At 41.3% G+C, this 22,714-nt stretch overlaps 1 protein-coding gene across 4 annotated transcripts in view; it reads right to left on the bottom strand.

Annotated features, from left to right (window-relative positions):
• The window catches only part of PIK3R4 (phosphoinositide-3-kinase regulatory subunit 4), an 85,061-nt gene that overhangs the window by 32,066 nt on the left and 30,281 nt on the right, over positions 1–22,714 (bottom strand). For all 4 annotated transcript variants that reach the window (XM_043474746.1, XM_043474745.1, XM_043474749.1 and 1 more), the window contains exons 7-12: positions 22,187–22,360; positions 13,474–13,619; positions 11,341–11,544; positions 3,658–3,859; positions 1,569–1,756; positions 621–831 (exon numbers count right to left, since the gene is read on the bottom strand). In XM_043474746.1, the coding sequence (XP_043330681.1) occupies positions 621–831; positions 1,569–1,756; positions 3,658–3,859; positions 11,341–11,544; positions 13,474–13,619; positions 22,187–22,360 (1,125 nt within the window). The remainder of the gene's footprint in view (positions 1–620; positions 832–1,568; positions 1,757–3,657; positions 3,860–11,340; positions 11,545–13,473; positions 13,620–22,186; positions 22,361–22,714) is intronic.

Raw genomic sequence — 22,714 nt, 5'->3', positions numbered from 1 at the left:
AGTACCCTTGCCTGGAAAACCCCATGGACAGAGGAGCCTGGTAGGCTACAGTCCATGGGGTCGCAAAGAGTTGGACACGACTGAGCGACTTTACTTACTTACTTATATGTATATATACGTATGCACATATGTATGTGTGTGTATGTGCATGTATATATGCCTGTATGTATGTGTATATGTCTGTAGGTGTGTATATATGTATGTGTGTATATGTATGTCCATGTGTGTATGTATGTATGTGTGTGCCTGTATATATGCATGTGTGTATGTAGGTATGTATGTATATACGCGTATGTGTGTATGTATATAGGTATGCATGTATATATGTATGTGTGTATATATATGTATGTATGTATGTATGTATGTATTTAGGCTGCGCCAGGTCTTAGTTGCAGTATGCAGGATCTAGTCCCCCGACCAGGGATCAAACCTGGGTCCCCTGCACTGGAAGCATGAAGTCTTAGCCACTGGACCACCTGGGAAGGACATCAGGTATCCTGCTTTCAAAGTGCCAGCCTTGTGGTCACTTCCTTTGCCTAGTAACTGTACTAGTTTCTTCCACTGGATCCCAGGCGCTGGCACTCGGCTAGAGTACGGCCGCCCGTCAATAGCACACGTACCAGGCGGTGGGGGTTTACTCTCCCACTCGGCGTTTTCCATCATCTGCTTGGCTATCCTCTCAGCGTTGCACTGCTCCCGCTTCTGTTGTATGAGCTGCTGAAGCTCAGTTTTACACGTTGTGATCCGGATCTGGTACGTAGACGGTAAAATTGTACTACTTAAAACCTGTATTGTCGGTTTTCTATTTTGGACATTTGTCACTTCTGGAACCTGCAAAACCAAAAGAATAAGTATCTGTGTCATAAGCAAAGTTATGTTTGATGATTAAAATGTACCCATGGTCTATTTATTACGCCAGACTTTTGTTCTTATTAATGTACCAATTTTTAAATCCATCTAAATACAGGGACATATTTTTCAGTGAAAACCTAATTAAAATAAAGTTTAACCACTAATTCCAAGTCTCTATTTTTAAAAAATTTATTAGTGTAGCAATAACATTAAACAAAACTCTTCATTAATTTAAGTGAAAAAAAGAAAGAGAATTTTAATTCATCAGTTGATTCAATTAAAATGTAACTGGCTAGGGAAGAGTTACCTCAAATTAAAAACTTCCTTCAAACATATCCAAGTCATGATGACATTTCTCACACAGAGCAAACTTGGGACTTTTCTTCCCAGAAGTACTTTTGCTATCTTACAGATATAACTATGCTATATTAAATGAAGAATAAAAGAAGATTTTAAAGGTTCACTGCAGCCTATGACTAGAACCATAGTTCATAACGACGTCTTCACCCCACAGTTTCAGACCACCTTCTTCGGTGCTTTCAATACTAGATTTCCCTTTGGCTGTGAAAATAAACCTCTCCTGGAAAGAAAAATGTCCTTCCTAAAAGACACGTCACTGTATTGATTTTTCCAGTACAATACACAGCCTTTAAACACCCAAAACAGTAGAATGAGATCCCCAAACAAAAAGCGCACTACTGCCAGGATGACAGTACCTGCGGAGAAGCCGACAAAGGGACGCAGATCCCAGCGGAGGACTCGGAACGCGGTGGCTTCCCAGCCGGCATCACCTCCTGATCACTCCCTTTAGGCAGGGCCTGCTGGATGCTCGGTGGTTCCAGCGAGCCAAACATGCTTTTCCACTCTTCATTGACATTTGAGTCTTGTTTGACATGTTTTCTAGCTATGAAAAAAGATCAGAATAATCTGAAGGAAGCCCCTACGGCAAGTACAGCTTTTATTACTCTTTGCGTGCCTGGGGCGGAGGAAGCGGGGCAGCATGGACTTCATGCGCTATGTGCTCTTCATGAGGGCCAGTTTATTTATATTCACATCTAAACTCGCTAGTTCTCATTTCATCTCTAGGGCAGATAGACAGAGGCACTTTCAACAGTGTTAATAATTAGACCTAACTGCTTCCTGGTTGTCCAAGGCTAGCTCAATTTCAAGGAAACACTTTACCTGAAGAACCAACAAAAATATAACTTTTTCAAATGTCACTGACTACACTGATAAATATGACCTCTCTATATCCAGAATCAGTTACATGGGGTGAAAAAAAGAAGAAATAAAAAGTCATTTGCATCCTTATGCATATTCCTTCACATGTCTGTCAGCGTTTCTACGAGAAATTTCCAGAACTGAAAATGTAAGTCAAATAGTAAAAAAATAATAATCATATTAATAATATGTTCAATTTATAAGCTCAAAAACAGTGAATTTAGTGAAAATGCTGACACACGCGTCATCAGTCTTCACTAATCACAAAGGCAGAGAATGGCATCCCGTGTCTATTAGCATTCACTTCATTGTTCACCTTTTAAATGTGTATTTCTATCCTATCACTTGTATGTTCCAATCCTTCACTGTTTTTCTCTAGGGAGCTTGTGGTTTTCCTTATGAACTGCATGAGTGCTTTGATTTTATGGCTCTGAGTCAGGGGTGCCCACCCCTGGGCGTGGCCTGCGAGGAACCAGGCTGCACAGCGCATGGCTGAGTAGCCAGCGGAAGGGAAACCAACCTCATCCTGCATCTGCGAAAAAACTGTCGGTCACAGGTGCCAGAAAGGCTGGGGGCTGCAGCTGTAACCATTCAGAGTTAAGCTGCAAATACTTTATTCCACGTTTAACAGTTAGAGGTCTTTTCTTTTTTTTAATGTAATTCATCAACTGCCCTCAAAATCTGATACTAGAATGTTGTTGTTATGTTGCTAAATCGTCTCTGACTCTTTGGAACCCCATGGACTGTAGCCCACCAGGCTCCTCTGTCCATGGGATTTTCCAGGCAAAAACACTTAAGTGGGCTGCCATTTCCTTCTCCAGGGGATCTTCCCAAGCCAGGGATCAAACCTGTGTCTCCCACATAGCAGGTGGGTTCTTTACCACCCAGCCCCTGGGAAAGCCTGATACTGGAATGAATACAAGGATTTTAAAAGGCACTGGAAGTGAGTATATCTCCAAAAAAGGTTAAAATGAAGAATGCATGAGATCTTAAAACCCTCACACAATCAATGCCAATGTCACAAGAGCCAATAGTTTTAAATCTCAAGACTTAAAATCATGAAAATTCCAAGTAGCCTGGTGGGCTACAGTCCATGGGATCACAGAGTCAGACACCATGGTACGACTAACACTTTCACTTTCAAATCGTGAATGCATCTCTCCTTTGCAAGACTATTCAACTCACTGGCAGTTACCCACTAGTAACGGGCTAGGAAACTTTACCCTCATTTTACATTGACTATTGACGTTGGGTTGTTGCTTAAAGGATTAAAAAATAGAATTCTGCCTTCAATCATATACTTCCACAGAGCCAAGCAGGCTCTGGAGTCAGACTTTGGATTGAATTCTGACTCCACACATGCGAATCCATGAATTTGGAAAATTGCTTAATTTCTTAACTGTAAGTCCACTTCTCCACCTTTCCTCCCCCAAATCTTCTTGCTATTAAATATAAATGGAGTCATTCACTCACTGTATTTGAAAGTTATATATCTGAGAAATGTGACTTCTTAGTTTTACTACTAAAAACTTATGAAATAACTAATAATAACAAGCTAACACACACACACAAAAATGTACTAACCTCGCTTGTCATCTGGTTCCTGTTTGGTTTTAACAAGATCAACTTGTCTTCCAGTTATACCTAAGGCTGCCAAATCAATTACACCTTTCTGACTACTATCATGGAGATGACTCTGATCCACTATATTGGCCTTTGCTTTGTTAGATTTCATCATGAAGTCTTTCAGAGCCAAAAGCTTGTCTTCCTCTTCCTCTGTCATTCCCTAAAAACAAATAAAACCATATGTCCTAGGTTATTTCTGCAAGTAATAACAGGCCTCAAAATGACTAACAACTGAAGGGTCAAACCACTCAATTTAAAATTTAAGAGTCAGAATGGTAAAATGAAGCAAGCAAAGGCAAGAGAAAAAGAAATTATAAATACAGAACAACATTACTCTGATCTCCAAGGACACTCTCCCTCTATTGGGCATTTTCTACTTTGTATTGTGATTTATACCTTAACATTCTTTCTAAAAGGCAGCATTCAAATATAATTCACCTTTGAAACCTCCAAAGAACTTAATACAGTGCCCGGTAGATCTTTAAATATATAACTTTGAATAAATAAACATCTAGTATCTAAAAAATTCTGCAAATACAATATGAAGCAGAAGAAAGTGCGTGTACGTGGACTTTGCCCCTAGACGTGCTGGGACACCGCTGTGAAGGCACTCCGTGAGACATAAAGCATTCTGAATGCACGCCTCATGGACTGACAGGCAAATGGAGGCAACACACGTGCCAGCATCCTAAGGTAGGATCCTTAGGTTCCTAAGTCAGGCAGCATCCCAAGTCAGGCTGCTTCAGTTCAAATTCCAGCCGCGTTACTTACAATCTGTATGGCCTTGGGCAAGCCACCCACTTTCTCTGGACCTCTGTTTATCTATGAGGATAATTACTAGCACCCATCTTAAAAGACTATCATAAAATTTTAGTAAGTTAATCCATAAAGACAAAACACTTCAAACTGACAGCTAATGAATACTAATTAATTTAAATAATGAATTCAATGTGCAAAGTAAACATTCTGGTACTTGGAGCAGTTCTGCATTTTCTTAACTTTCCAACCTTCACCATCTCCTATAGAATGTTTTTATTATGCAAATGAAAAAATTAATAAAATGACAATTCCCTAAGGCCTCAACCTAAAATCCCTCTGAAACTGAAGCTTTAGGGAATAGTCACAATCCACTGGCACAAGAGGAAAATCAACTCTACAAAGTCAAAAAGCTAAGGAATAATGAAATAAAATAACATTAAAGTATACCCCTTGTACAAGATCCTTGACAAATTTTTTCCAATATTAACCTGAAATTCATTTATTTACACGGCTCCTAAAATCTGCTTGGACAATGACACAGCTAATAGTTCTACTCTTTTTTTAGCCTACATTTCAGCTCACAGGAAAGGATGGCTCTGCTTCAGTCCACACAAGGGAAGGCCAGAACGAAGGCTGAGTGGAGAGACTGCCCGACCATGGAGGAGCTGTAAACATATCCCACTGAGCAAAATCAGCCAGTCACAAAAGTTACATGCCATATGGTCCCATTTACACGAGATATCCAAGACAGGCAAACCCACAGAAACACAAAGCTGACTGAGTAGCTGCCAGGGGAGAGGAAAGTAGGGAATGACTTCGAATGGAGAAGGATGTTCTTCTCAGGCTGATGGAAATGTTCCAGGGGCGTCCCTGGGGGCTCAGACAGCAAAGTGTCAGATTGCAGTGCGGGTGGGAGACCTGGGCTCGATCCCTGGGTCAGGAAGATCCCCTGGAGAAGGGAATGGCAACCCACTCTAGGATTCTTGCCTGGAGAATTCGATGGAGAGAGGAGATTGGCAGGCTACATACAGTCCATGGGGTCCCAAAGAGTTAGACACGACTGAGCAACTTTACAAATTCTAGAAAATGTTCTAGAATTATTAGACAGTGGTGATGGTTTCACAACCTTGTGAATACACTAAAAACCACTGACTTTTACTGTCAATGAACCATATCTCAATAAAAAAAATGTTAGAAATGCACCATCAGACAAAAAAGAAAAAAACCCTGACAAGGACAATCAGCTCAGTTCAGTCGCTCAGTCATGTCCGACTCTTTGCAACCCCATGAACGCCAGGCCTCCCTGTCCATCACCAACTCCTGAAGCCTACTCAAACTCATGTCCATCACTTCGGTGATGCCATCCAACCATCTCATCCTCTGTTGTCCCCTTCTCCTCTCGCCTTCAATCTTTCCCAGCATCAGGGTCTTTTCCAACGAGTCAGTTCTTCACATCAGGTGGCCAAAGTATTGGAGTTTCAGCTTCAGCATCAGTCCTTCCAATGAATATTCAGGACTGATTTCCTTCAGGATGGACTGGTTGGATCTCCTTGAAATCCAAGGGACTCTCAAGAGTCTTCTCCAACACCACAGTTCAAAAGCATCAATTCTTTGGCACTCAGCTTTCTTTATAGTCCAACTCACACATCACTACATGACTACTGGAAAAACCATAGCTTTGATGAGTCGGACTTTTGTTGGTAAAGTAATGTTTCTGCTTTTTAATAGGCTGTCTAGGTTGGTCATAATTTTTCTTCCAAGGAGCAAGTGTCCTTTAATTTCATGGTTGCAGTCACCATCTGCAGTGATTCTGGAGCCCAAGAAAATCAAGCCTCTCACTGTTTTCATCATTTCCCCATGTATTTGCCATGAAGTGATGGGACTGGATGCCATGATCTTAGTTTTCTGAATGTTGAGCTTTAAGCCAGCTTTTTCACTTTCCTCTTTCACTTTCATCAAGAGGCTCTTTAGTTCTTCTTCACTTTCTGCCATAAGGATGGTGTCATCTGCTATCTGAGGCTATTGACGTTTCTCCTGGCAATCTTGACTCCAGCTTGTGCTTCATCCAGCCCAGCATTTCACATGATGTACTCTGCATAAAAGTTAAATAAGCCGGGTGACAATATACAGTCTTGACGTAGTCCTTTCCCAATTTGGAATCAGTCCATTATTCCATGTCCAGTTCTAACTGTTGCTTCTTGACCTGCATACAGATTTCTCAGGAGGCAGGTAAGGTGGTCTGTTATTCCCATCTCTTGAAGAATTTTCCAGCTTGTTGTGATCCACACACTCAAAGGCTTTGGCGTAATCAATGAAGCTGAAGTAGATGTTTTTCTGGAATTCTCTTGCTTTTTCAATGATCCATTGGAGGTTGGTAATTTGATCTCTGGTTCTTCTGCCTTTCCTAAATCCAACTTGAACACCTATAAGTTCAAGGTTCACGTACTGTTGAAGCCTGGCTTGGAGAATTTTGAGCATTACTTTACTAGCGTCTGAGATGAGTGCAATTGTGCGGTAATTTGAACATTCCTTGGCATTGCCCTTCTTTGGGATTGGAATGAAAACTGACCTTTTTCAGTCCTGCAGCCCCTGCTGAGTTTTCCAAATCTGCTGGCATATTGAGTGCATTTGTTTGTAGTGATGCATCCTAAGGCCCACTTAACATGGCACTCCAGGATGTATGGCTTCAGGTTAGTGATCAAACCATTGTGGTTGTCTGGGTCATGAAGATCTCTTTTGTACTGTTCTTCTGTATATTCTTGCCACCTCTTCTTAGAGTCTTCTGCTTCTGTTAGATCCATACCATTTCTTCTATTGTGACCATCTTTGCATGAACGGTTCCCTTGGTATCTCTTATTTTCTCGAAGAGATCTTGTCTTTCCCATTCGACTGTTTACAGCAAAAGTGTAGTCCATTAACACCCCTCAGACTTCTGCTTCCAGCCATGATGTATACCAGGGACAAGATTTACCCTCCCACTTAAAACAACTTTGAAACCAGACAAAAAATATGAGATGACACTTTACAGACACTGGAAAACAGGAAGCATAGGGCAATGATTCCCCCAGATAAAAATGAGTCCTATGACTGTCCCAGCTTACTCTTTGGAGAGTTTCCCAGCCATGGCATGAGGAGGGCGATGGTGGGGGGACTCAAATAGAGTTCATCAGAGACATGTTCGAGAGACAAATCAGAGTTCCAGGAAGCCAAATGGCCAAGCATGGGGCAGAGCCCTGAAGAAGAGAGATCCCACGCCAAGCAAGAGCTGTGGTCAGGGCACCGCCAGTCTCCCTCCGAGTGCTGAGCTACATGCATATGAACACCAACACCCAGGAGCCAAACAACCCCAGAGCTGACACAGGGCTGGGGATCACTCACTCTGCTCCTACCAACCAGAAGTGAGAGACCGCTTATCACACAAAGCATCATGTCCTCACAAGTCCCTAGGAGTCGAGCTAAATAAAGGTTGCTCTGGATCTCTCCTAACAAAGCTCGAAACCAAGGCTTAAAATCATCAAACCAACTCCAAATAACTTTAACTGTGGAAAAAATCCAACACTATACAGCCATCCTCAAGACCCCCACACATAACAAAATCCACAGATGCTTGATCTCCTAGATAAAATGGCAGCACAGTATTTGCAGGGAACCTACAAACATCTTCCTATATACTTTATTTTTTTTTTTGGAATATACATAGAATATTATTAAGCTTTAAGAAGGAAGGGAATTCTGACACATGCTAAAACATGGATGAAGCTTGAAGACATTCTGCTGAGTAAAATAAGCCAGACTCAAAAAATCTTAGAATACCTAAAATAATGTAAATATTATGTAAAAAGTTGTAAATACAGTGTAAATAATATGCAAATAGTTACCAGAATGAGGCAAATTAAAGCTTTGCATTTTGGAACTTTGTGGAATTTTTTTTTTTCTTCTGTATTTTCGACCCACGGTTGGTTGAATTCATGGATGTGGAATGTGTGGATACAGAGGGCCAACTGTGTAGTGTAAAGGGATTCAGCACCAAACAGTATAAAATTCACGATCAACAGAGAAAGAAAAATGGATGGCCAGGAGTCAGAGATTAGATGAAAACTTACATTTTATGTATATCTTATTATAGAGCTTTTCAATTGTATACCATGCATCTATACTACCAAGTCAAAATCTTTTTAATTAAAAATATGTAAAAGTTTAAAATGTAAATTAAAGTATCTGTATCTGTTTAAATGAATATGAAAAAAACAGGGAGCTCTCTCATAGATGAGATCAATCTAAAATAATCCTGACATGTGTTACCTCCAGATCGGAAAGCCTATTGAAAATCTGGAGTACAGGCAGATTTCAACTCCCACAGAGGTAATGTTCCAGAAGTGTACTTTAAGTCTATTATCTGGTGCTCTGTCAGAGAAACAACACTAGGCTGCTCTGGAAAGGCCTATTTCACTCACCCCATATCTCAAGTGTCCTCAAGAGGTCCTACAGAAAAGAGCACTGAAGAACCCCAAGCAAAAGAAAAAAAAAAAAAAGAAATGCTGTAGGAGGGTAAATTCTGCAGTGGCTAAAAACATATGTCTCCCCTCTGTATTCCTGACATTAGGACAAAGACTCAATTCCCACCTTCAAAACCTCCTCTGGCTCCAGGCCACTTCTAGTACTTCTAGCCACTTCCCAACTTCTAGTACTTCTAGCCACTTCCCAACAAACTCAGTAGCACAGGGACCAAAAAGGAAAAGCAGAGAAAAGGCTTGCAAAGGGCTGGAAGAGATGAGCTGCCCAGGGGCCTCTTCCTCAGTCCACATAAAACCCCAGCAAGCCTCTCAGCTTTGGCTCCCTACCCTCTGGGCATTTTGAGAGGCAAGATGGCACTTTGTGGTGGGGCGGGGGGGGGGGTCGTGTGTAGAGTGAAGACAGGTTTAGGGTCCAACACTAGCTCTGAAACGTAATGTTCACTAACTGTGTGCATAGGAGCTTAACTACCCTCACTGAGCCAGTTTCCTTATCTAATAAAATGATGCCAATACCTACTCGTCAAGCTTATTTCAAGGACAGGCACACAACACAGAAAGTAGACTCACTGGGTGTTCTCAAACCGTGGAAGCCAGTGTTGTGCTGCTACCGCTGAGGGCCTCAAAGACTCCAGCCTGCTGTCCCTTCTAGCAGCAGCACGTAGCCCTTGAAGCAGAGCATCCTTGCCCCTGAGGAGTCTCCTGAGACTACCTGTGACTAGTCTCCTAAGATTATTCACAGAAACAGCATAGGACAGGGGATTCCGTGCTCCCCACTTCCACTCACAGAAAGGAGAGACGAGTGAGGACCTCAAGCACTGAGGCTCAGGAATACAAGTCAGTGAGAGTGCAGTGCTTTCATCAGGACCCCAGTGACGGGGGCTGGCACCGGGGGAGCAGCAGGGCCCTGGGGCTGGGAAGAAGAGCAGCAGGACACAGAAGGGCTACTGACGCTGCCCCTTCCCTTGCAGTGGGAAACTTTACCCGTGGCAGTGGGAAACTGACACCCACGGCAAGGTGAAAAGCAAGTATCAGGAGCTAAGGTGGCTCCACAAAATAACTAATGACTCACACGGAAGAGAAAACTTCCGTATAGAACAGTCCAACTTAATATACAGGATTTGCAGGGAAGAGAGAAAATACAAAGGAATCATACTATTTGAGCTCCAAGAAACATCTAAATTGGGGTGGTTTTTATTGCAAGCTGAAATCTTTTTGATAAGAATTACTTGTTCAGGAGAAAGAATTGGAAAATGTGATTCAATATTCAATTTTCCACAAACTGGAAAATATATCTAATGTACAAGCCAAGGTTAAAAGAAAACTCAAAGAAACAAGCTCTCTGGCAATTCAAGTCACACCAAATTGAAGTTCTCTGAAACACAGGAAACAGAACCGCTGGCTTAGAACGGACGTTCAGAGGCAGCTCGTCTCCAGATAGTTAGACCTCAAAGAACCAAGATCCCACCAGCATCCCACGGAAGCCTACTGCAGCATTCAATCACTCAAACCAACATCTGGGCATCAGATGATACCAGATGTTCAGTGACAGGCATCACTGTGAGAAGGGATTTATCTCCCAGAGCTGACTGATTCTCTCTCCACAGCAGAGGTGTTTCCTCATCTTCTTTTCTCTTAGACAAGATAATGACTGATACTCATGCTCTTAACCATCATGTCCCACAGACTTAAAGACACTCATTAAAGGCGACCCCAAGTATTCACTTTAAGGCTCGCGGAACATCTTTTCAGAAACCGTAACCTTTATTTCTAACCAGTTACATCCTACTTTGTCTTCTCTAGGATCCACACATCCCCTCTAAAACAGGATGCTGAATCTAGATTTAAATAATGCCAAGCATAATAACAAGGATTCCTAGTTCTAATGAGATTTCCAAGATATAGCAGTAAACTACTGGTTTATTCAATCTAAGACACATTATAAGTCCCAGCATTTTAGCTGTTTGCATGTAGTGAAGACTCTAAATTTGAGCTGAATTAAACCAAGATTTTTCTTTATTGCGTTTGTGTTCTGTAATTTTTTTTCTTTCTTTATATTTTTGATGAAATATGAAATACAATCAAGAATATTACTTAAATCTAAGGTTGTATCTACTTTTTCCCTTGTTTACACAGCCAGTAACCATAAACACACTTACTAGGTCTCCCATGATTCCTTATTTAACTCAACCCAGTGCCTTATCATCATCACAGCATGCCTTAGATATCAAAGCAAATGCATATCTGCCAGATTTTTTATTCATTTGCTATGCTACAACTTAATCAAAAATATTCTTACACACTAGATGTATGCCTCCAGGTTTTTATAAAATCTGCATTTAAATATAAGATTTCGGAAAGGCGATATTACCTGTGAGAGCAGTTTCTTCAGAAGCTGTGCTATGGCAGGATCCTCAGGTGGAGGGCAGTCAGGAAGAGACCCCTTTCGCTTCTTCTGACGCATGTGAAGATGTCTGAACAAGCTAGTAATATCTTTAGACCTCAAAGCATAATCAAATATAGAACGACTTACTGGCTCTTTTAAAACACTGAGTAGAACAAGTTTTCTTTCAATCTGTATTAGAAAAACAAAAAGAATCAGCCAAAGATATAATATACAGTACAGCTGTTTTCAAATTCAATACATATAACCTGTGTAAAGTTAACATAGGTATTCATTTTCTAAGAAAATGGGAGATATCAACATCTGCAACTTTTGCTTAGAAGAAAAAAGAACACAGTGACCTTTAGAGTGAAGGTATTTCTTCATTCATTGTTAGCATCTGAGTATACATTTGTGTCTATCATACTTGAATATTACCAGTGTCCAGACTAGAAAAGTTCAGAGCCCGTTTTCTAGATCTCAAAACGTCAGATGACTTTCCAGATCTACGAAGTATCTGCAGTTCACAGGTCTAACAGCCAAAAGGTACTAATCCAGGGAAGATGTTCAACAGCCATAGGGCTACCCTTCAATCATCAGCTTTCCCCAACAGCTTCAACCACTTCTAAAAAATATTACTCTCTCCAGAGTTCTTAAAATCTTTTCTTTCTTAATCCCCAAGAATATTCTCCTTGTCAATGCGTTTATAATAAAAGGGGTTAGTTAAACAGTAACCAAGAGGACTTTTTTAGATACATTTAACTACCTGGTGAGCTGGCCAATAGAAACCAGCATAAAAAGGTATCTTTTGTCTAATCGAAACTGCAGAAAAGTAAGAATTGTGAAACATATAGATAAGCAGTCTCTCAACTCCTAAACCTGGCCTTTCAAGATATAAAACAATGATAAAAGCAAAAGGTAACACTAATGACAATTTCTGAGAAACAAGGAGAATGGTGCAGATTTCTAACAAACCATGTAAATATCAGATTTATTTTAGTAAAACACAACTAAAAGTTACTACAAATGTATGCAATTTTTCAATCCCAGAAACACTTCTTTCTTTCATTAATAGTTTAATAGGCAAACTTCTATGGCTCATACTAGAATAAGCAGTCAAAGCAGTAGGGATCACTAGACCTGTTTCTAAGAAAGCCTTAATAAACTTCAAAAAAGGAGGATGTATTTTTAGCAATATTATCCATCTTTCACAGATATATAAATTGTTCTTGGTATGAAAATTTTAATTTACAAACTCTATGAAAGAAAGAATGATGATCCTCCAAGTTGGATTAATCTATTATGAAAACTAAAGACTGAAGACAGTCACAGCTACTTATTTGCAGAGGATATCCAAGGCCATTTTCTCCAACCATAGGGAAGGCACACTGGGCTTATAAAAGTAGGAGAAAGCTAGAGAGGAATAGGAAATTGCAAAAGAAAAACAGGTATTTTAGGCTGTTTTACCAGCTAGAATCCTCTCAACAGTCCATTCAATTTAAATACCTATCAATATTTTGATAGTTGACTGTCCAACAAAATGAAGGATATAAACACTGACAAGGTGGATAAATAATTGCTTTGCACAAACCAAAGACCCAAAGTTTATCAACAAGTGCTACACTGCTTGGGAAGGGGTGGGGGAGGGGCGGGGGAGCAAGAGGAGTCAGTGGGCATTAGGTTTAAAGAAAAAAAAAGAAAAGAAACCAGAACCAGTGAGTGCTCTGAAAACCAACTTTTGAAAAAGCCTGCTTCCAATTTATTATAAATGTGGACCTGGGCTGAAATCAGCTATGCTTTTATAACAAAAGCAGGTCCATCAATATATATTTCCGCTACACTTCCTGTAATGGCAGACACCTCAGACACCGCACAAAAGAACAGGTGAACCACTGAGGGCTGCACTGCACAGCGCATGATGGACAACATAACAGCTCCCTGGACTTCTCTCACCTTCCAGAGCGTCTGTTCATTAACATTAACTACCTTGAAAGAAATATGAAAATTCTATAGTCCAATTTAAATCTTTACAAGTTTAAATAAAAATAGGACTCTCCAAACCTTTTTCTTAAAGGGGCCCAGTTGGAAGGGAGGTTTGATTCCAAGCTGGAACATGCATACCTGTATTATTGGTTGAGTAATATATGGGTCAAGGTAAGGCATCAGTTTGCAGTAGACATCAGCTGTGCTTATTTGGTGAGCTACCACGGTGATAAATCCCACAGCGCCATAGCGTATCCATAGGTTGGGATGACACAGAAAGGGGGCTAAGAGGGAAAGAAAAAAGGCTTGGATTAAACCATGTTCATAAAGAGTTTCACACTATCAAGATACCATGTTCATGAAGAGATTCCCACTATTAAGATAAACAAATTCTTACCTTATAACACTACTGATAAAGGGATTATAGCAAATGTTACCATCAGGTTGCCTCTGATTGTCCTGGGACATACACTGAACCAGGTGGACATACTGACGTTATAACATTACCGACCATAAATATGAACAATGCCGTAAGAGAGTAAAAACAGTTACCTCTTTCCTCGGGATTTAAATTGTTATATTTTCAGTCAGGGCTGAAGATGAGGGGACACACACTCATTTAAGAGACTGAGTTAAAAACTAGTGGACAGAGACGTGAGCCCCAACAGTACACGGCGAACTGTTACCCCCCATATAATCCACCTCACGGAGTCCAAGGACGCAGCATCTACCACATAGAGGGCAAGGACACCACGAAGATGGTTCTCCTCCAAGTCATGGCTTGGGTTAATGGAATGATTTCACCTGACTGACGTTCATTTAAATGCAAAGATCTGATCGTATCAAATACAATACTCATGAATTCATTCACAAGGCAATATGAATTGAGGCTGAAAGGCAAAAAACATACGCTGCCCATTGTTAAAGAGTTAAGATATAAAATTAAATCACAAAATTAAATGAGTATCTTTTCACATCTTTTTAACTATTTTCTGTACAACACCTAAAGTCAACGATTTCAACTAACTGAAGATTTAGGATAAAATTCAAACAGCTAAACTAACTGGATTTAGAATAAAATTCAAACTTCTAAAAGCAAAAAACAAACAAACAAAAAAAACAAAAAACTTAGTTCTGAGGATACAAAGACATCAGCATTGAGGGAATACTGACGTCATAAGAAACTCAGGCTAACAGAGCAGTAAGAATTCTGTCACCAGGATGTCGATACTACGGTGGAATGAGATGCTACCTTCGTCTCTCCCCTTTACTCTACTATCAGTACAACACCGAAAACTCAACAAAGGTGCCTCTGTCCAACACGACCAGGTGCAGAATTCCACTTACCTAGACCTCTAGAGATGGGGGGACCGGAGCAAACGGGGAAGGTGGGAGCAGGGAATACACAGTGGTGACTGCAGTCTGCCCTCCGCCCATGGCAGCTGAGCCGGGGCCCCAGAGACAGCGGATCACGCAGCCCTGGCCTCCCTGCGGCAGCACCGACAGCCTCCGGTGACTGGGCATCACACCGACAAGCCTCCGGTGACCGAGTGGCAGCGGGCCCGGGACCCCATTCCCCCAGTCACAGACGCACCCACAACTCCAGCCCCCACACCTCCAGCCATGGCAGCAAAGCCCTCAGACCTTACAACACCAGACCCGTCAGAGACGGCCCCGCGACCCCAGCTCTTGCCCACCCTCCCCCTCATCCTGTGAGAGTGGCGCCTGGGACTCAGGAGATGCTGCACGTGACCAAGGGCCAGCTATCCCGATGCCCCAGCAGGGACGCTAGCAAGAGAGGAGCACACGGCACATCACCCCCGGGGCGCGGGCAGTAATCGTGAGGTCACAGGCTACACCTCTAAGAGAGGCAGCAGACGGTGCAAACCTCAGGCTCCTAAATACAACCAGAGGCAGCACAGACAAGTGAACTTTACAAGTTAGGCTACAGTGCCACCTAACGGACAACAGAGAAAAACGACTCACTTCCAGCCTGGTGAATCGGAATCAAGAAGTGTTCACTATTTCCAAGGCACAGGAAGAGAAACACTCATCAAGCACCTTGAAGAAGAGCAGGAACAGTGTGCTACAAAAAGGAAATGAAAATTTTCCAGAAACTAAAGTCACTGAATACAGGGATCTGACAGATAATTCCAGACAGCCATCATGAGGAAACGCAAAGAGCCACAGGAAAACTCACAGAGGCAGTCCAATGAGCTCAGAAATGAATTAACAGGAGGAACAGTTTACCAAAGAGTACAATGCAAAAAAAAGAAAAAAGAAGTTTGCACTCGTGGCTCTTTGTCAGCGAGCAAGGACGCTTCTGAGAAAGCAGAATGGCACCAGCACCTGAGAAAGACCACTCCCTTCAGTGACCATCCCACCCAAAGGGTCAGAAGGCATCTTCTGAGGTCTTCCGGAGCACCGAGTGGGGTTCAGCCTCTGCGACCGCGAGGAGCCCGCCAAGGTGCGCGAGCAGGCAGGCTTCCCCCGAGGAAAACAGGAAATCTTTCTCCCGATTCACCAGAAAAACACTGACCACCATCATCGCTGCGAGGAGGTTTCAGTGTCTCAGGAGCACCTTTAAACAATCAGGGACCCCATGCCTCTAGAATGAGAACACAATAGGAGCCCCTTGGTCTGCGACTGGCAAGATCCAGCCTGGAGCCTTTGGAGTGGAAGCACTGACTCCAAGACCCTAGACTACCAAAGAACTAACCCTGAGTATCAGATAGTGAGAACTCACACAGAGGAGACCACTTGAATACAAGACCAGGCATCACCCAACCACCAGTAGGACCCTGTGCAGGACGCCTAAACAGCAAACAAAACAAAAATACAAACCCAATCATCAGCAGACAGGATTACCACCTCACTCAGCCTTGCCCATCAGAGGAAAAACAAACAAACAAACAAAAACTCAGCATAAATCTCACCCTATATGAAGCTTACACTAACCACTAGACCAACCTTGGGGGGGCAGAAAACAAAAGGAAGAAAGAATTTAACCTTGAAGCCTGGGAAAAGGAGACCTCAAACACAATAAGCTTAAAAAATAATCATGAAAAGGCAGACAAATATTACACAAATGAAGGAACAAACTTAGAAACACAGAAGTCCAAATAAAGGAAGAGGAAACTACAAACCAAAACTACAGTAAGATATCACCTCACACTGGTTAGAATGGCCATCATCAAAAAGTCTACAAAAAATAAATACTGCAGAGGGTGTGGAGAAAAGGGAACCCTCTTGTACTGCTGGTGGGAATGTAAATTGATATAGCCACTATGGAAAACAGTATGGAGATTCCTTAAAAAAATATGACCCAGCAATCCCACTCCTAGGCATATACCCTGCGGAAACCAGAACTGAAAAAGACACATGTACCTATGAGATGTTTTATATAAACCTCATGGTAACCACATGGACTGTAGTCCGTGGGGCTCCTCTGTCTGTGGGATTCTTCAGGCCAGAATCCTGGACTGGGTGGCCATCCCCTTTTCTAGCAGATCTTTCCCACCCAGGGATCAAAGCCGGGTCTCCTGCATTAGAGGCAGATTCTTTACCATAGGGGCCACCAAGGAAGCCCATGACATCCCTCATATGTGGAACCTAAAAATAAATGTTTCAAATTAACTGACTGGCAAAGCAGAAAGAGCCTCACAGACTTAGAGAATGAAACTATGGTTGCCCTAGGGGGAGGATGGTGGAAGGCATAGGCAGGGAGTTTGGGGTGGATATGTACACACTGCTACACTGAAAGTGGATAACAAACAAGGAACTACTGTATAGCACATGAAACTCTGTCAGTGTTATGTGGCAGCCTGGATGGGAGGGGAGTTTAGGGAGAATGGGTACACACATATGCATGGCTCAGGCCCTTTGCTGTTCACCTGAGACTATCACAATGTTTTTAATCAGCTACAACCTGATACAAAATAAAAGGTTAAAAGAAAAAAATAAGACCCAACTACATATGCGGCCTCCAGGACACTTACCTCGGCTCTGAGGACAAACATAGGCTCAAAGTGAAGGGACAGAAGACTCCAAATTACAGCCTAACAGAAGGAATGCAGTCATACTCACATCAAGTAAAACACGCTTCAAGCCAAAAAAAGGTAACAAAACACAAAGATGAACAGTATATAATGATAAACTGGACAATTCATCAGGAAGACATAATAGTGATTTGTATATACATATATATACACACACACACTTAATTCAGGAGCACCAAAACATACAAAACAATCATTAACAGACCTAATGGAAGAAACTGACAGCAAGAGAGTAACTAGGGGACTTTAACACCCCACTTACGTAAATGGATAGGTCATCACCCAGAGAGAAATAAACCCACACTTGTGAACAAGAGCACACAATCTACAATGGAGAAAGGCCAATCTCTGAAATAGCGTTGGAAAAACGGAACAACTACCTGCACTCTCTCTCATCGTACACAGAAATCAACTCAAAGTGGATTAAAAGCCTGAATGCAAGACCTGAAAGCATACAACTACTACAAGAAAACATAAACAGCATGCTCTCTGACATCAGTCTTAGCAAAAATCTTTAGATACGTCTCCTCAGACAACAAGAACAAAAATAAACAAATGGGCGACACCAAATGAGAAAGCTTCTGCACAGAAAAGAAATCCTCAGCAAAACAGGCAACCTACTGAGTGGGAGAAGCTATCTGCAAGTCATGGAGCCGATAAGGGGTTAATGTCGATATATACAAAGAACTCAGACAACTCAACAGCCAAAAAACAACCTGCACAATAAATGGGCAGAGGAGCTGAATTATTCCAAAGAAGACATGCAGTTGGCTGGTAGACACATGTAAAGATTTTCACCACCACTGATTATAAGGGAAATGCAAATCAAAACTACAATGACCTATCATCTCACACTCTTAGAATGGCTGTTATCAAAAAGGTGAGAAACACCAAGTGCTGGAAAGCATGTGTAGAAAAGGAAACCTTTTTCACACTGCAGAAATGGAAACTGGAGGAGTCACTATGGAAAACACTGTGGAGATTCCTCAAAAAGTTAACAGAACTACCATAAGATCCAGCTATTTCTGGCTATTTGGTGTGCCACACGTAAGTGATTTATCCAAAGAATAAAACACTAATTCAAAAAGATATATGCACCCCTATGTTCATTATAGCTTTATTTACAATAGCCAAGATAGGGAACAACCTAAGTGCCCATCAATGGATAAAGAAGGGGTATAAAGATGCGATGGAATGCTACTCAGCCATAAAAAAAGCAAAATCTTGCCCTGTGAGACAACATGGATGGACCTTGAGTGTATTAAGTTAAATATGTCAGACAGAGAAAGCAAAATACCATATGATTTCACTTATGTGTGGCACACAAAAAACAAACAAAAAATAATGAATGAACTGAGCCAAACAAAAACAGTATATAAATACAGAGGACACAGTGACAGTTACCAGACGGGGAGGGGCACGGAGAAGGGTAAGACGGGGAAAGGGGATCAACTGAATGATGGAGGACAGAAACTCAGTTTTTGGGGGTGAGCACACCGCAGTGGGCACAGAAGCAGAGATCTAATGCTGCACACATGAAACCTGGATGATGCTACAAACCAGGGCTACTTCCATAAAAATAAATTTAAAAAATAAGAGATGACTGTTTACACAAATAGGGCAAGAGAAAAAAATTGTTCAAGATATCTGTCTCCAAAGTTCTCCCGTTTCCAATTCTTAGAGGTGATTTTGGTTATTCCATCAACACCCTGCAGCTTCTGAGACAGCCAGCAACAGAAGGGCTGGAGTTTCCCTCTAACAACAGAGAAAATGAGGGCTGGAAAAACACTGAAAAACCTCCAAAAGGTAACTCAACTTAAGACAACTTGGCAGAAGTTAGACAGGAGACAAGGCTGAATCAATGGTTCCAGTCCTCTGTGTTACCTGTGTTACAGTCCCACCCTTACCTGGCGCTCACCTGCACAACTGGTCCGTCTCTGCCTGCCCCTCGGCTGTCACGGCACCTGCTCTAGCCAATGGAACACCTGCAGATGTAACACAGACAGAGGCTCCAAATGCGCAGCATAGCGAGGCTTGTGCCACCACCCAGGATGTCACCTGGGCAGCTGCTGCCCCTCCGATGTGGCCCCAGGAGGAGACAGATACATCCCAGTCCCCACAGACAGTCTCGGAGATGCAAGGCCTAAAGCAGAACCGCCCACAGAGCTCGCATCTAGATGCATGATGAGAACCTGACTGAAGCACTTCCTGAGATTTCGTGGTTGATTAATGTAAAGCATTATTGTGTTGGTAAGCAGCTAACAGATACAAAGAACCTCAAAGATGCCAAATACAAGAAAACAATCAAGAAGATTTTCTGTAAAACATCCAATACATCCCCAGTTTTCTGGGGACAAGTGGAAGGAAGGTAGCAGCTTCCCAGGTGGCTCAGCAGGGAAGAGCCCACCTGCCAGGGAAGGAGATGCGGGTTTGATCCCTGGGTCAGGGAGATCCCTGGAGGAGCAAATGGCAACTGGCTCCAATATTCTTGCCTGGGAAATCTCATGGACGGAGGAACCCAGTGGGCTACAGTCCACGGGGTCGCAAAGACTCAGATATGACTTGGTGACTGAACGACGACAACAAGAGGGAAAGGTGAGTTTTCATAATGTCAAAGTGGGAGGACTGAGTAATATCAATCATGATAATCACCACCACCAACACAGTTCCCATTAAGAATTGCTAGAACAGACTAACCACACATAGTTTAAAGAAAGAACAACAGAGACATGCATACGGCTTATCATTTGTTCTTTAAGTAGGTGTTTCTAAGTTATTAAAAACATTTTTCTTTTAAATAGTTCAAAATGCCAATAAATGATTATTTGCTTGATTTTTCTCAGCAAGGCTCGTCTTCATCCCCATAGGTAGTATTAAATTCAGTTCTAGTTCCAAGGGAGTTCCACATCCAAAAAGCTCCAAATCCAATGTACCACACTGGATTTATTCTATACCTCAAGATAATTATTTTTACATTAAACTTAAGATACTTGAAGACCCCGACTAGAAACAGCAGGACTCAGAAAAATCTCTGTAGATTTTGATGAGAGGTAAAAAACTGTCTTTTATGATCATTTTAGCTTGAAAACTGACGGACATCCATTTTGCAGATAAATAAAATGCTACTTATATGCTATATCAAATCTCGAAAATAATTTCCAGATAAGCAACAGAAGGAATACATTATGTGAAATTATAATATACAAGTACATATTTATATACAGAGGATTTTCATTAGAATAAAGACTATCAAAGTCAAAAGCAAGGAAAATTTGACCCTTAAAAAGTAATGCCACTTTCACAGGAGAAGGAAAAAAAAAAAAACACTGATGTGAGAAATGAGCAGGAAAATATTGCAGGCAGCAAGATATGTGTTAGGATGATACGTTTTCTCTCTAATATACTTATGAAAAGGGGTGCTTTCTACATCTGCCTTATACTACATAGGACAAGAAAGTCAAAAAACATTCTAACATCTTTTATTGTATTAGTAATTTTTGCTTCCCAAGCTATTAGCTCTTTAAAAATTGAGGAAAAAAGAGAGATGATTCCCTCAAGGTTTAGTACTTTGCAGCTTACACAAAAAAATTAAAAGCATTTCAGTGTAGCAGACATTTTTAATATGATTACATTGCCAATACTCAAAACTTCACTATTAAATTTGTCATTCTTTTTAACATAATCATCAAAAAAGTTCAAATTAGGATTACAGACTAAAAGAATGATTATAGATATTAGAGTACAAAATAAGAAGTGTACATATACTCAAATTTCCACAAATATTTTCTTTTAAAAAGCTATATTCATGCATAAAAACTTTCAGAAATTTTATACCTCTACTATCTAACCATCTAATTTCAATAAACAAACTAATAATCCCTTTGTCTTTTTTCTCTGAGGATTGCCTCAAGAGAAACTTATCAAATCTAATTAATTTTTGAGTTTTTATACATTTTTTTGGCAAAGTATTAAGCAGTAATAAAATATTTTATCTAAAATTGTCTAAGATTTCATGTCTTCTCAGTACAAAGTCAACTTACAATCTTACATTGGTTACTTCCTTAAAATGAAGCGATGAGGAAACTAAAAGCTTCTAGTATTTTTACTTTTACAAAGGGTCACATATATCTATTTGTTCTTACTCTGAATTTTAATTGATGAACACAGGTGACTATTATAAAGGCCAAGATATTACCCCTTCACTGGTTGACAGAACTGCTAACAGCAGTAATGGCAGCACTACAGGCATCTCACTGGCAATCAGCGCAATGACAGACGTTACAGACAGTCTTTCACACACAGTCTCAACATATCTAGCCATCAAACATCCAAAAATATAAGCTAACTCTTCAGAGTGGTTGAAGATTTTATCTACATTGTGTTAAAAATAAAAAAATCTTCATCTTTCAAGGATCACCAAGACTTAACTACAGATTAAAACAAAGATGTATTTCCCAGCCTGGGCTGGAGAACCAAGGCTCCTGTGAGTGGCCTGTGTGTCACACACAACACGCATGCAGGCATAAGCATGCACGAGGGTGTGCACACACGTGCACACACACACAAAAGAGACAAAAGAGCTGAAAATCTGACTCGAGATTGTCTAGAAATCTCACAGTGCTATCATCAGTTGTAGCCATGCCCTTTCCCAGGGGATCTTTCCAACCCAGTGATGGAACTCAGGTCTCCTGCACTGCAGGCAGATTCCTTACCACGTCAGCTCCCAGGGAAGCCCACATTTCTCTTACCACTCCCTAATTTTCCCATCCTAATTTTAAGAAGCAAAAACTTACCAATATCACTGGCAAACTCATAGACATGGGGTTTTTGCAGCAGCCCTAATTGACACATACAGGTAAGGGCGTTAAGAGCTTTCACAATAACAAATTCCTCAGCATCACTAAGACCTTGTTGCAGCAGGGGTTTGAGAATTGAGGAGCTTTGCCAGCCAACATAGGCAGCGACACCTGAAAAAGAGAAGCAACCATACATGACTTTTTTATACCTGAAACTACAAATGTTATTAGTCAAAGTGTTAGTTGCTCAGTCATGTCCTCAACTCTTTGCAACCCTATGGACTGTAGCCTGTCAGGCTCCCCTATCCTGGAATTCTCCAGGCAAGAATATTAGAGTGGGTTGCCATTTCCTTCTCTAGGAGATCTTCCTGACCAGGGATCGAACCTGGGTCTCCTGCATTGTAGGCAGATTCCTTACCATTGAGCCACCAGGGAATAAAACGAATCAAAAGCCAAATATGTTAAGCAATAACCCAGGGAGAGACACTGCATTTCCTACCCAGCACAATAAATAAAAAAGACCCA

Source organism: Cervus canadensis, chromosome 7 (genome assembly GCF_019320065.1).
Source record: "Cervus canadensis isolate Bull #8, Minnesota chromosome 7, ASM1932006v1, whole genome shotgun sequence".
Lineage (NCBI taxonomy): Eukaryota > Metazoa > Chordata > Mammalia > Artiodactyla > Cervidae > Cervus > Cervus canadensis.
This window is presented reverse-complemented; position numbering and strand designations above follow the sequence as displayed.